The sequence below is a fragment of the Felis catus genome, chromosome A1, assembly GCF_018350175.1.
Source record: "Felis catus isolate Fca126 chromosome A1, F.catus_Fca126_mat1.0, whole genome shotgun sequence".
NCBI lineage: Eukaryota > Metazoa > Chordata > Mammalia > Carnivora > Felidae > Felis > Felis catus.
In genome coordinates this window covers 122,613,897-122,629,200 of record NC_058368.1, presented here as the reverse complement: position 1 = coordinate 122,629,200, position 15,304 = coordinate 122,613,897, and the positions used below count along the sequence as shown (strand labels likewise).

The 15,304-nt window shown below is 45.7% G+C and overlaps 1 protein-coding gene across 3 annotated transcripts in view; it reads left to right on the top strand.

The window, feature by feature from the left end:
- The window catches only part of DPYSL3 (dihydropyrimidinase like 3), a 122,922-nt gene that overhangs the window by 52,489 nt on the left and 55,129 nt on the right, over window positions 1–15,304 (top strand). Inside the window, exon 1 of one of the 3 annotated variants that reach the window (XM_023256443.2) lies at window positions 7,078–7,249. The exons of the other annotated variants lie outside the window; for them this stretch is intronic. Within the exon in view, the coding sequence (XP_023112211.2) occupies window positions 7,211–7,249 (39 nt within the window). The 5' untranslated portion in view covers window positions 7,078–7,210. Of the gene's footprint in view, window positions 1–7,077; window positions 7,250–15,304 lie in introns of those variants that run through there. 3 annotated transcript variants of the gene reach the window in all.

The window sequence follows — 15,304 nt, the reverse complement described above, 5'->3', positions numbered from 1 at the left end:
TTAGAAATGAAGTGCCATCAAAGCTTATGAAGGTTGGAGGCCTTCAGAACCATCCTCTACTGAAGAAATAAATGAGAATCTCTATCTAGGGAGAAGTAGGTTTACACACTTTCCTCAGGCTGGTATCAGTATAATTTTGGAATAAGTTTGTGGAAATATTTTGTGTGTGTCTATGATATATTGTTTTTCTTTTCTGGCTTATATGTATCAAAGGTAGAATTGTTTGTCAGGTTATTTCTGTGTATTTAGTGTATAAACATCTAATTATAGCAGGTGAATCACCACCTTGATTTTCATTTTGAGATACTGGAAGTACATGACTAAGATTTCCTTTGTTTGAACTGTGGGCAAAATTAATGGACCCAAATGACTTAATGGACAGTTCTGAGATTAAATGTGTATTTTTACTGATATTAGAATAGCTTATATGTTTCACAAAGGCCTGGTGTGTGGTTCTTGCCCCTTCAGAACTCTTTCTGTATTTGTTTGGAGCTATTTTTTTCCTCCGTCCTTCAAAGCAGGACCAAGGGAAATGATTCCCCATATTAATATGGCAAAGTATAAATTTGTTTTTAAAAAAGTAGAAAATATTTTCAATGGTCAACACTGTGTAAATGGCTATTTCAGATATTTTGGAGATTAAAAGGAAGGCAGAGAATATTCTTGAGTTTCCCCCCTATTCAATGTATTTTTTGTTGCATTAATTCTACTCTATTTCAAGCATTGTGAAAGAGCTGGGGACTGCAAAAATAAATAAGACATAGTCCCTGGCATAAACAAGTTTGGAAAATCAGAACAGTAAAAGTCATGGCAGAATAGTCATGTCATACCATCTAGTTAACTTGCTTTGTGCTAAAAATTTTACATGAATGATCTTCTTTAATCTTCAATATGTTCACTATCTTTCATCTCTCTGTACACTGATGCCCTCCTTTCTTGCTTAACCAGCCTAGATCCCATACTTCATCCTCAGTTCCCTGTGGAGGAACCATCTTTGCTCTTTGCTATGGGCAAGACCTCCATTTGAACACTAGATGTCACCTGCGTTGCCCATCCGAGAATGATAGGGCTCTGGTCTCAATTCTCTCCTGGCATCTTGAAGTTTCTTCTCAGCCCCATCTGCCTACAACCATGCTGTTATTTCTCTCACATGAGATTCCACTCTTTCTCCCTGTTACTGCCCCATTTCCCTGTGCCCATTTACAATAAAATCCACTGAGAGAGGTGTCTACATTAGATGTCTCCAATTTCCACTTTGATGGTCTCTTGGAAACGCTCTGATCAGTTTCCACCACCACGACTTCATTAGGACTGAGCTGGTACACATACATACATAGTAGGTACTCGGTAAATATGACTTGAAGAATTTAATATATGGTCCCCAGAAAGCCACTATGAGGTGCCTGTTAAGATACTCATTGTAGGTGAGTATAGGTGCTCAGGTCAAGGCCTCAGAGACCTTGACAGTGTTTTTCATGCACAGATTAATTCTCACTTCTCCAGTAGCGTTTAACAAAGTGAACACGTTCCCTCTTTGAAATAGTTTAGAGTCTTGACCTTCCAAACACCATGTTCTCACAGTGTACCGTCTGTCTCATTGACCACTCTCTCCACTTCTTTTTCTGGTTGCTCATTTCTCCTCAGAACACTTACTTCCTCAGACCTGTCTGCCCTCTGTCTCCCTCATTTCGTTGGTGGTCTCCCCCAGCATTGTTAAATAATACCTAGAGGCTGACACCTCCCAAATCGGTGCCTCAGGCCCAGATCTTCCGTTAGCTTTTTAATCCCAGATACCTTCCTGCTCAACATTTCAGTTCGATATTTAAATTTTTTTTTTTAACGTTTATTTATTTTTGAGACAGAGAGAGACAGAGCATGAACGGGGGACGGTCAGAGAGAGAGGGAGACACAGAATCTGAAACAGGCTCCAGGCTCTGAGCTGTCAGCACAGAGCCCGATGCGGGGCTCGAACTCATGGACCGCGAGATCGTGACCTGAGCTGAAGTCGGCCGCTTAACCGACTGAGCCACCCAGGCGCCCCTCAGTTCGATATTTAATAGGAATGTCCAGAGACCTATTCCCAATCTTTCCCCCAATGCTATTCCTCCCACTTTTCCCCTGTCTCAGTGAGGTACACCTTCATCTTTTCAGTTGCTCAGGCCCACAAATTTAGTGTAATTCTCAATTCCTCTTTTTCTCACACCCTGGTCAAAAGTCCGTCAGCAAATACTGTTAGCTTTACCTTGGGATATATCTGGTATGTGTCCATTTCTCACTGCTTCTCCTGTTACCATTTGGTCCAAGCTACCATCATCTCACCTGGCTTTCTGTGACCTTCCTATGTAAAATTCCAGCCGAAACTCAAGACACTGGAATGACTTTCACCTTCCCACCCTAGGTTTACTTATCCTCAGTTCACTTCCTACCACTTTAAACAATACATATTGTAATTCTTAACCACTGACTTGTTCCTTTACTAAAATGTAAATTTCAAGAGGGCATGGATTTTGTCTACTTTATTCAAATATTTGTATTCCTAATGTCTAGGTGCCTATCCTATATAATCAATCAATCAATCAGTCAACCAGTCAATAAGAACCAAGATCCCTCTGTTTCCAAATCCACATCCTTAAACAACACACCATTCTTAGTCCCTAGTTTTCCCTCTAAACCCAGTTATCAATTGTTTTTTAATTCTTTAAGTTAACACAAGGCTCTTGATGTTCTTATACATTTTGATGGTAGCTCCTTTCAAAGGCATGGCTCTCTAATCAGTGCTCAGGCACCAAATCTATTCTACTGAGTCATTCTTTGCCCCATGTATTGCCTTAGAGTCTTGTGACTGTATCATATTAACAAAGGGATTTCCTCACCAGCTTGAATTCACCTGCTGTGAAATCTGGAATCAGGAGACTCTAAGAAGCCTTAGGAGAAGGAAAAATAGATATTCTTAAATCTAGATTCTAACCACATGCACTTTAGCTGTAGAAACATTTTTATTCCTTTTATTTACTCTTTCTTCAGACACAATTTAAAAATCACATAGTTACTCACCTAATAATTATTGAGCAATTTCTATGGGCAGAGTCCTGTTTCACACACTGAGGATAAATAAAACCAATACATTCCCTGCCCTCGAGAAGCTTACATTCTAAATGATGGGGAGAAGAATACTCAATGATAAATTAATATAGATAAATGAATATACATATGGTGAAAAGTACCATGAAGATAAAGCAGGCATGAAAGGGCACCAATAAATGCCTTATTTTATTTTTTTTTTTTTTAATTTTTTTTTCAACGTTTATTTATTTTTGGGACAGAGAGAGACAGAGCATGAACGGGGGAGGGGCAGAGAGAGAGGGAGACACAGAATTGGAAACAGGCTCCAGGCTCTGAGCCATCAGCCCAGAGCCTGACGCGGGGCTCGAACTCACGGACCGCAAGATCGTGACCTGGCTGAAGTCGGACGCTTAACCGACTGCGCCACCCAGGCGCCACAAATGCCTTATTTTAGAGTAAGGGTATAATGTAAAGTGCATGAGATCTGGGACATTATTATTATTATTATTATTATTATTATTACTCACCTCTATAATACTAGCCCCTGGAAAAGTATTAGTGTGTAATAAGCTCAAGATAAACATCATGTGAATATTGTGAAAATGAATGGATGAATGAATGATGGAAGAGACCCAGGGAGGAGGTTACTGCATTAGTCCAAAGGATACATGATGGTAGCTAGGCACAGAAAGAAGCTTTGCAGATTAAGAGATCATAATATATTCAGATGACATGAAGAATACAACTGATTAACTAGTTTGATGTCCTTTATTCAATGGAAAACAATCCATAGATTGGGGGAGTACAGTGCCTCACAAGCAGTGAAACACACTTCCTGAAGGATTTCGGGCAAGAGTGAATTTTGCAGGGAGTTAGAAGAAGCAACTTGGAAACAGGGCATGGTTGACTAGGGATTTCCTTATAACACTAGCAGGTCCTATTTTCTAGGGTAAAGTAAGCTAGCTAGACAGGTTGGAGAATTGGGATGGATGTTTGTTAGGTTTCCTTGACTGGTGTTTCTTCCTGTAAGTGGAAGCTGACTTAGGTTTAGGTTTGTGACATGGTCCTGACCACTGGAGCAGCCTCCATTTTGTGGGTCTCAATATATGAATTAACTTTATCATTCTGCATACAGTTAAGAGACAGAACAAATAGCATTTCCTGGAAGACTGGATATGGAGTGCAAATTGGATGGATTGAAGGAGAAGAGTCAAGGACGATGCCACGCCTTTGGTCTGAGTAACTAGAATAAAGTAGCTTTGATTGAGGTGTGGAAGTCTACCAATATGATAGGTTTGGTGGCCAAAATTAAGTTTCTTTGGGGCCATAAATTGTCTCCCTGTGTCTCCTTTTCTTTTTCTCATAGTTTCCTGAGATACCTAAAGCCAAGCACTGCTGTGTGTCCAAGGAAAACCATTCAGAGTCATTCTTCTGTGGAAAACATCCATGCTGGTTCCACTCCTGTTCTCTTGGCCAGACACAGAGGCATCCTGTGTCGATGGCTGCCTTTCTTATTCAAAGACAGGCCCAGCCAAGGAAGGCTTTTTCCTTCAAACTCATCCTGGACACTTTCTTTTGATTTAAGAAAGAAAAAGACGATTGAGGGGACACCAGAGGGGGAAAATAGTGTTTGTTGTACATTTCTGATTGTAGCAACAGCTTGAACCGATTAGCTGGTTATTATGCATTCCTGTGCCTGGCTTGTCACTCTGGAGAAACACATCACAAGTCCATTCTCCATGGCCTCTAGCATGCAAACCTGACCTCAAAGAGTTTAACCCCAAGTCTTCTAATTTGAAACAACACACACACACACACACACACACACACACACACACACAATCAAGTGATCAAAAATATGGCATAAATCTTTTTAGTACAGAGTGTTCTGGATTATAATGACAGGAACACGGGAGATAAATAGGATGCAAGGAAGGGAAAGAAACTCATAATATTAAAAAAGAAAAAAAGGCAGTGGTATTTCCTTAGGATTGTAAATATCCCTTACATATTTTTGCTTTTCTGAAGAACTTGCAAGAACCCTTCCAGCAAGTTTACAACACATCTTTGGGAAAGATACAGAGAGAGCTGTGCAGGGTTTCATAGTATGTAGTTAATTCTCTTTTTACCCTGTTCTAAATATAATCCTGCTCATTTGCATGCCAATCCCCAGAATGCTTTGTAATTTCACAACTCTTGGCTAGTGGTCTCAGCATAAGAACAAAGCAAAATGTTTTGGGCGTGACTTTGGCCTTAAACCCTGCTTGGGCTTTGCAAAAGAGTACGGTGACGTGACTTTGCCTGGCATTCATCCTTCTAGCCAGAGTATCACAGAAATAAAGTGGGAACGGCTGTGGACTTTTCCTGGGAAGACTGCATTCAGTCCAGTTATCCATGAATAACCAGAAGCTTGGGTTAATTCACTTGAGAGCAGGGTGTGTTTCAGGAGGCTTGGTCTCCCCTTCCTTTATGTGACCAGGCTGGTTCATTTTAGGTTTATGGAAAGCTCAAGCTGGAGTATTCTGTATCCTCTTCCGGTGGATGCTTTATATAGTTCCTCTATTTCAGAGAAAGCCTTCAATTTAATGAAACGCTGTCCAGAAGTGTGGTCAGTGGCCTGCCTTATAGAAATGTGAATTTCAGATCCTTAACAGACCTAGTTGTGCATAGTGACATCTGCAGAATATTTAGTAGGCCATTAGCAATGACAGCTGAGGAGTGGGGATGGTATGAGACTGGTCTTGAAAGGGTTTTACAATTCTCACATAGCAAGCCATTTTTGTTATTTAAATGGTGTTTGGAATCATTTTTAAGGAGAGCCTAGGGACCGCCAGTTAACCCCCACCATAAAGGCCCCTCCAAAAATGTCTCCCTTGGCCATTTAATTTTAGTGAGTAGGCGAAGGACCATATATTCCCGCGTCAAAAGGCCATGTTTTTGTTTGCAATAACAATCAGCCCTGCCAAAAGTAAACCAGGGATTTTGAGCAACGCACATGGTTCACTACCCAGGGGAGGCAGCAGTAGTGAGCACACATCCATGGCTGCGCACCAGTAATGTGCCAGGGCCCTCCACGTACAGGTGTTTTCTGCTCTGCTCTTCACCCACAGAGCAGCTGTAATGCTCTTTCATCCGTTCTGAGAGCCAGGCAGCGGATCCTGTAAAACATACTGTTTTGAGAATATTTTTAAAACACAGAGAACTGTTGATGGTAACTGACACGATAGCCCCTCGCAGCCCTGCGAGAGTGAGTGGTTGCTTTACATTTTCCGATAGGTATTGGCAGGGTCTCCGGAGAGCAGCGGGCCTGCCGGGCTGCACAAAGTGTGAGCAGGTCTCGGCTTTCTCGGGGTTTGCGCCGCGGGTTTACACCCGCAGCTACCGGCAGAGGCGGCCCTTCGCTGTAACAAAGACCGCGCCGCCGCCTATAGCCCGCGCGAAGGCGGAGGAGAGCGGGCTCTGCAGGAGGGTAGTCGGGAGCCGTCCCCTATCCAAAATGAGGATCGGGATGGTGGGAAAGCAGACCCGGGGCTGGCCGAGGGCGTTGGCGCTTCCCGGGGCTCGACCCCAGAGGCCAGGGTTGGGCGGCCGGGCGAGGGGGCGGGGGCGGGAGGCGACGCTCGCGCTCTTCTTCCTCCACCCGGGACTGCAGCATCCCCGCCCCGAAAAAGTCCCTCGCGCCCCCTGGTGGCTGTGAGCGGACTGGCTCCGCCGCACTCGTAAGGCACAAAAAAAGCAAGAAAAAGAAAAAGTGGGTGAGGCAGATGCAAAGAGGGAAATCAATAGGGATAAGAGAGAAGAGGGAGGAGTCGCGGAGCAGCCATTCCTGTCTCACGGGGTCCCAGCTGGCACGGCAAAAGAAAAAAAAAAAAAAAGCCCGGGCGTGAACGCGAGTGGAGGAGGGTGTGTGTGGCGGGGGGGTCGGGGGTGAAAGGGGGACCGGGGAGATTTACTATTGTCTCTGGCAGCCGCCGCGGGAGCCTGGGAGGGGGGCGGAGGCGAGAGGAGGCGGCGGCCGCGGCCAGCGCACCATTCGCTCCACCTGATCTCCGGCGCTGCGCGCTGAGGACGGCGCGGGCGAACGGGAGCAGGAGCAGGAGCAGGAGAAGGAGGGAGGGAGGCAGCTGCTGCAGCCACCGCCGCCACCATGTCCTACCAAGGCAAGAAGAACATCCCGCGGATCACGGTGAGTGGGGCTCCGGGCGCCGCCGCCTGCGTCTCTCGCTCGTTGCTCGCTGAGCTGCGGGCGGGGCGCCTTGGATCCCGCCGGCTTCCCCGGTCCGGTCCCCCGGGAGGGACTGGGACCCGGGGTCCCGGGGGTGGAGAGCGGTGGTCAGCCCAGCCGGCGCGCCGGGCGCCACCCAGACGGAGCGACCCTGCCGTTTGGGGAAAACAAAACAAAGAGGAAACCCAGAGTGGCGCCGAGAACTTTGGATTATGTATCCTCTTTTCCCACCAGCCGGTAGTTTCCAAATAACGCCTGGCTCACGGCCCTCCCTGGACCCTCGCGCCGCCTGGGGTGTCAGTATGCGCTTCCCCGGGCAGGGTGTGCTTTTTGTTTTAGGTGCCTTTTGGCGAGGTGGGCTATGGAGAGGTGACACCTTTCCCCAGGGGTGCCTGGTAGCACGACCGCGCCCCTCTCCCAGCTCCAGCCCGCGGCTCTGCCTCCCGCGCCGCCAGGGTGGCGGGGTGTCTGGACCTTCTGTCTTCACCCTGTCCCCTTCTTGCCTGCATTCACCCTTATTCATATTTCGGTACGTCATATTCGGGTCTGAACTAACGTGGCTGTGGCGGGAAGGAACAACTTTTTTTTTTTCTCTCGATGCATTTTATATTTTTCGTGTCCCCCCCCCCCCCTTATCCCAAGAATAGGCTGAGTTTTAAGGTCAGATTTTAGTAGGGGGTCGCAGACACACGCTGGGTGCATTCCGTGCCCAACTGCCATTGTGTGCAAGATCGAGCCACCCGCGGCGAGCGGGTGTCAAATGCCCTGGGCGGGGTGGAGAGGGGACGTGCCGTTAGCAGGTAGAGAAGCCCCATCTTCTCCAGAGGCAGCTCTCAGCGGCAAAAATACCGCGCCCAGGCTCGGGATTTCTTTGCGCTGCGCTGAAATGAGGCTTACCACAGGCTGGGGTGGGCATTACTGGGAAGGAAAAAAAAGGGTAGGGGGCAAAACGACAATGACAAAAAACACTGACATTTGTTAGTTTAGCATGCAGCTGTGTGGTTGTGCTTTGTCTTTAGTGAATGGTGTGTGTGTGTGTGTGTGTGTGTGTGTGTGTGTGTGTGTGTAAGTGGGGGAATGGGTCGCTACTCCATCTTTGCAAGGCGAACAAAGGAAGTGATCCACTTGCCCCTGGGAGACTCTGCAGCTGCCCTAGGGTAGAGCTGTACCTGCCACGATAGTTCATTTGCCAGGGATCCACCAGGTTTTGCTGCGGGCATGCGTCTGTTTGCACTTGTTCTGCTATGTTTGGAACGCCCTATGTGTGTGAGATTGCCAATGGTGGACCTTAGCTCTGTAGGCAGGAGGTCGCTGTTCTTGCCTCTAGTGCACTTTATTCTCAAGTGGTTTATTTCTGTTGAAACATTCTTTTTCATGCACCTGAGCTTCACCCCACACAAGTGCACCCCACCTCCAGCTGCTGTCCAGCTGGTATTAGGGAACAAACACTGCTTAGGAGAAAGAGTGGGGATGGGTGGGGGTCCTTTTTCCAGGTAAAGGTGTGGGGTGTAAGCACATCCTCCTTTATCAGTTTGTGATACTGACTTCAGGTGTTTTTGAAACATTGTGGATCTTAGCGTTGGCCTTGCATTATTGAAACATTGTGGATCTTTTACAATGCACTGGATTTTCTCAGTGCCAGTTGTCTTTGCAGAGAGCTGTGGAAGGTATCATTAAAAAAAAAAAGACTGGGACAAAAGCTGAATTTTTATACTGTTTCCCTAACTGAGGAGGGATGAAGCCCAGCTCTCATGCTCTTACATGTGTATGAGCGCTGTATGCCACTTGCCTTACAGCCAGTGTACCTTTGCCAGTTCTTCTGTGTGGGGTAAGCAGAGAAAAGGTTATTTGTTTTCTTTCTGGTGGGAAGACTGCAAGGTTCTTCTTATGGACTCAGCCTGTGATATGGCATTGAGGGCCACGCCCATTCTTGTAGGTATCACTTAGGCTACCTTTCAAGAATGATAGAGAAATATGGTCCCGATAACTTGCTTTCCAAGCCCCCATAATGTGCCTATGCCCTAATCCCAGGGCCCGGTTTGCAAGGGGTTCCCTTTTGTTCCTGTCTGGATGCTCTTCCCTGGGGTGCATCCTTCATTTTCAGTGCAGCTTCCATTCTTTCTTTCTGTGCATGGGGCGTGGTGCTGCATAGCCACCTCTCCCTTGAAGCTGGGGCTGGGTGTCTCCAGCATTTGTGACAGGAATGGACAGTGGTTGTGAATTTCTTCAAACCAGACTACCTCGTATTCACATTGTTGGAGAGGGTGTGGGGCCAGTGGGGGTTGGCAGGGGGAGGAGGAGAGGAGCATGGCAGAAGGGGGGTATTGGTCTTTGGGGGCAAGGAATCCATTTGTAGATTTTCCTCAGGCTTTGTGTTTGTATTTCTGTGAACAAGGGTCCTATTAGATTCAAATGTTTTTGTACGTTTGCATGTCTTTTGATGATTATAGTTTTCTATATACTAAAAAGGTTGAGCTACCCTTCCTAGATATAATCAAAAACATGAAAATATGGACACAGATATACATACACATAAAATGTCACTGAAGACCTAAATGCAACATATATCCCCTGCTGTCATTCTAGCATATTTTTTTTTAAATGGTAAGATTATGGAATTTGAATTAAGTTTTCTAGCCTCTCTGTATTCCTTTCCCTGAAGGCTGCCCCACCCAGTAGCTAAAATGTCACTAGAATCTGAGGACTGATGGGGGCAGTCTTTCTTGCCGGATACCTTTTGCCTCCCCAGACACCACCCTCTGCCACAATTTGGGGGCCCCTGTAAGGCTTTGTTTGTATTGTTTTTCCTGCCACCTATTTTTGCTGCCTTCCTGAGATCAAAGCCTTCTTACTACCCTGTGTTTATTACTTTCTTGGAAAGAGGAATTTCTCTTTGCTGGTAGAATTGCCTGGGGCTTTCTCCGTGAGTGTCTCTGGCCTCACATCTCATTGTTCCTACTCAGGTTATCTATGTACATGACCTGTATGGTCTACCTCCACACTAGCCCTTGCTTCTGAATGTCAGGCTGGCAGTTTAGGGTGGTTCTGCAGATCGGAGCAGGGACCTTGTACTGCTGTTCACCTGTCTCCACTACCTGGCATGGTGCCTAGCACATCGACGTCTCATGGTCATCAGTTAAATCAATAAGTAAATTAAAAATTATAACTAATAAGAATAGCTCACACCTCTTGAGAGTTTTTGTGCCATTTATTGTGTTATTTGCCTTATATGCATTGTCTCATTTGATCGTTGACTCAACACTGTCTGAAAGGTACTATAGTTATCCTCATTTTATTGATCAAAAACCTGTGGAAGATCAAATGCCTTTGCCCAGGATCAGTGATAGAAGAAGTGTTGGAGGCAGGACTCAAACATACACACCTGATTGGAATCAAAGTGCATGCCCCTCACCACTGCATTCATTTTGGGGTTTCTGCTTCTACCATTACTATTACTTGGTGTTACCAGGGCAAGTGGTAAAGAGGAAAGACTCACATTCTCTAATTAGTCCTGGGAGGATCCAGACAGCATATTTTTCCTGCTACTCTCAACAGATCCCATAACATGGTCTCTCTTACTTTTCATATTAAATAAGTATGAATAACATTTAGGGGGATGATAGCTAGCATATGAGCTCTGCAGGTAGGAAGTTAGGATAGTTACAGTCATTGTTTTCCTCTGCTGTGAGCTACCACTTGTAGCGGACCCCAGGAGAGGTCGGGATCTCACAGTTAGGTTCCAGTGTTTTCTATGTCTTTTCTTGTCAGCGTCTCTACAAAAACCCATTTTGAGGAAATTGGGGCACAGAGAGGTGAAGTTAGTTATCCGGAGTTATCCAGCAAGAAGTTTTGGGCAAAGCTGGAAATAAACGCAGGTCTTGTCTGGCTTCACAGTCTCAGCAGCCCAGGTACAGCTGCCACCTCCCAGAGGCACATGCAGCAGAAATTTGGAAGGTGTGGATAAAGAGTTCCAGAATTCTCTCTAGGAGACATATCACAGAGAAGTGGCTTTTTGCAAATACTAAGTGGATTTCTGTAAATATTATCTTGCAGAGAATGCCTTTCTGCCGCATTGGAGGTAGATGTGATGTGTTTGGTGTGTGTTTGGGAATTCCCAGAATACATGTCCTTGGATGGGAACACGACCTTGAGAGTTGTTTCCAGGGTGCTGTGGTGTGATGAGAGGTGTGATGGTGAGCGTCGCGGGCGCCGTGGGAAGTCTGTATTCCAGGCGAAGGGGAGGGGTCCTACGAAGAGCAGCGCCTAAGAGCTGGGGCGCCTAAACCCAGCCAAGAACCTGGAGGACACCTAGGTCCAGTCCCACCCCTGCATCTCTGCTTCCTCTCGCTTCACTTTGAACTGGGAGCAAATATTTAGGACATGGAGAACCAGCGTATAGGAGACCAAAAGAAGAGCCGTCACCCACACTCGGCTCTACCCACGTAAAGCATCTTGGAAGGGAAACTCCAGAGTAAAAGACTGAGGGGAACTATCAAAGGCTTAGGAATGGAAAGCATCTTAGATATCCGATCATGGACATCTGAGCTCAGGGCCTGCCTGCGCTGTTCACTTGTTGCTTTGTATTTTGAGCAGCTCGTTGGTGATTCTCAGCCAGGGTTTTCCTCTTTCTCAAACGCTAGCCAAGTGCCTCAGGTGTGTCAAGAGCTCTGCCTGTTACTAGCTGTCATGGGGCAGTGGGTGGGGGGCATTTGGGGGAATTCTGGAGGGATAGATTTCCTCAGGGAATTCTTGTCTATGTGGTAGAACTGTCAGCTTATAAATGAAAATCTTCCCGCTTATCTCACTGGGCTGTTGAAAGGCCCAGAGGAGGAGAGTGACCCTGAAAGTGGTCTGTGAGCCCCAGTGTCTTCAAAAGAGTAAACACTGACTTATTTATAAAATCTCAATTACTTTGCAGTGTGGAAATTAAGGAAGGGGAAGACTTGATAAAGGTCTGGGGTAGAAAGAGGCTACTTAGGAAACTATTTTTTGAATACAAGTTTTCAAAACCAAAAATTAATACAATGTCATATAAAAACTGTTATTTTTCTCTTGCTTTAGTTATGTTACAAAATTAAGCTTCTCATTCATTTCTGACAGTCTAACAGAGGCCATTGGATTGCCTTTGGGCTTTGAGACAGAGACTCTTCCCTAACCTAAATAAAGGGCATTTTTTAATTAGTTGAACTGCAGTGTTTTTCAGTCCTCATCAACCTGTAGCCTAAAGTGACACAGGTTATGAATTCCCTTTCTAGAAGTTTTTTCACAACTCCCTGTTTAGTAGCTTTTTCTCTGCCTTTTCTCCACAGTTGGAAAAAAAAAATAGAATTGAACTTGAAAAACAACAACAACAAAAACTCTTCATGTCCTAATAACCCTACTTTCTTCACCTGTTGACATACTTCATAGAACTACTTACTTTTGCTTATCACATTTGAAAAGTTATAGAATGTTTATAACAGTAGGAATGTCTCCCTAGGATATAAAACTACTTCTCTTTGATTGCATTTGTGCTTCAATCCTAAGGGGACTGGAAATTTGACTATGTCATTGCCTCCCATGATGAATGTTAATAGGAAGCCTGACTGGCTCTCCAGTGTTCCTCCCTCCTCAAATCAGTGTTCCGTTTTAGCTTTTCTCCCATTTTCCATAGGCCATTCAGAAACAAATGAGAAAGACTCTGGACAAACCAGAGAAATAGGCTATTTTCTATTTTCAGACTCTTCTGTTGTGAAATCCCTCTTTCAGTAAACTCAATATATGTCTATTTCAGTGTACGAAATAGACAAAAAAAAAAAAACTGTGGTGGAATAGGATGAGCCACTCCTTTTGGCCTCTTCCTTTGGCCCTCATCTTGCCGTGGAGTCTACTTAACAGAAACAACTTCAGGGGCGCCTGGGTGGCTCAGTCGGTTAAGCGGCCGACTTCGGCTCGGGTCACGATCTCACAGTCGGTGAGTTCGAGCCCCGCGTCGGGCTCTGTGCTGACCGCTCAGAGCCTGGAGCCTGTTTCAGATTCTGTGTCTCCCTCTCTCTCTGACCCTCCCCCGTTCATGCTCTGTCTCTCTCTGTCTCAAAAATAAATAAACGTTAAAAAAAATTAAAAAAAAAAACAGAAAAAAAACAGAAACAACTTCTCTTGAGGAACTTTCTTCTGCTAATTAGATCGTAGGGAAGTCAGTGGTTAGGAAGATGGGCCTGAGCATAGTAGAGCTTTTAATAACTACCATTTACTGAGTGTCTTAGCACAAACTACATGGATTACCTCATTTGATGCACAACAGCTCCTCTAGCTGCAATGATTCACCATCATTTTGCACTCTGGAGAGAGACTCCAAGAGTTTAAGTACCTTCCTTGACTAACGTCACACATTCGGAAAGGCAGGATTCTGGGATTGATCCCTCCGGGCGTGAGTTGGTTTCTTAGGCAGGAAAGCAGTCACTCAGTGTCCACAGGTGGTTTTCCCCACCCCCATCACCTCCAGCTGTCCACACCTGTTAGCTCACAAATGCTGGTCCCTGTTCACAGGGTGGAATGAGTGGGGAAGATCTGGCCAAACCTATCACATCACCACCTGAACAACAACTGAGTGAGTGCAATGTCCTTCTAACAGTGGCTCCCGCATTGCTTTGCCAGCTGTCTGAGTTAGCTCCTGGCTTTTGCCCAGATGCATGTAGGAGTGAAGGGTGGAAAAGCAGATGCTATTTTCCTGTCCTGCATAAGTGCAGATCTGGGCCCAAGGCCCCTTCTCACTCTGTCCCTGTCCGCTTCCCAGACACAGAAGGAGCCAAGCTCTCTGTTCCCATTGTGCCAGAGAAATATAGGGCATGCCCAGCACTCTAAGCCAGATGGGGGAGCTCCACTCTAGAGTGGTCCAGGAACCTATTTGGGACATCTGGAATTCAAGGACACGTTTCTCATAGCTTAATTAATCTCTTTTTTCCTGGGAAGCACTGGGCAATGAGATATGCAGGAAAAAGCGAGACTTGAGTTTTTAAGAGAGGGGTCTGCTGGCTAGCAGAGAACAGGGGCCCTCATGTTTTTTTGACAGGGAAGGGCAACCATGGATGGAGTGTTAGCATGTCGTGGTTCAGACCTGCCCTTGCCTCTAATTTATATGTGACTTTGGGCAAACCCTTATTATCCCTCTCAATTCTGCGTCAGTCAAATGAGGGCATTGAACTAAATGATCCACAAGGTCCCTGCCAGAGCAGATGACCCTGTGAGCCTTATTTTGTCTTCTCTTTGTCCTGAGATCTTGATCAGCCCTTGTCACTATGTTCTGAATTCAGAGAAGAATTCTAAGTCCTTCCCATGAGGGAAAAGAACATAGTGAGAAAAAAATCAGGGCTTAAACTGAATGCGACCAGCCCAAATCTGTGTTGGGTATAAGGGTCTTTGGTTGCTTGCCTTTTACACTTAAAATCCCAGGCTTGGGGCACCTGGGTGGCTCAGTCGGTTGAGCATCCGACTTCAGCTTGAGTCATGATCTCACAGTCTGTGAGTTCGAGCCCCATGTCGGGCTCTGTGCTGACAGCTCGGAGCCCGGAGCCTGCTTCAGATTCTGTGTCTCCCTCTCTCTCTGACCCTCCCCCATTCATGCTCTGTCTCTCTCTGTCTCAAAAAATAAATAAACGTTAAAAAAAAAATTTTTTTTAATCCCAGGCTTTTTCTCAGATGGTAGACTTGATTAATAGACTCTGTGCAAGAGAGAAATGGAGTAATGATGACTGATAGGTCCTTTCCTTAGCAGAACTTTGGTATTATTTCAAATGAGTATTATTAATATGAGACCATGATTCCTTTGCTGACACATACAGTCTCTCTTTTGGGTAAGGCTACCATCATCAAGGGCACGAAGGTGACAGATTGTCCCAAGTCTGGACTGGTCAAACAAATAGGCAAAACAGCAGAAAACAGCTCCAAGTCTATATATGCTCCACCAAGCTCTTTCCAGTTGCTCTTGCCAGTATTTTAAGGGTAATGGCTGCCATCCAATGGAAATAGCCCATCCCC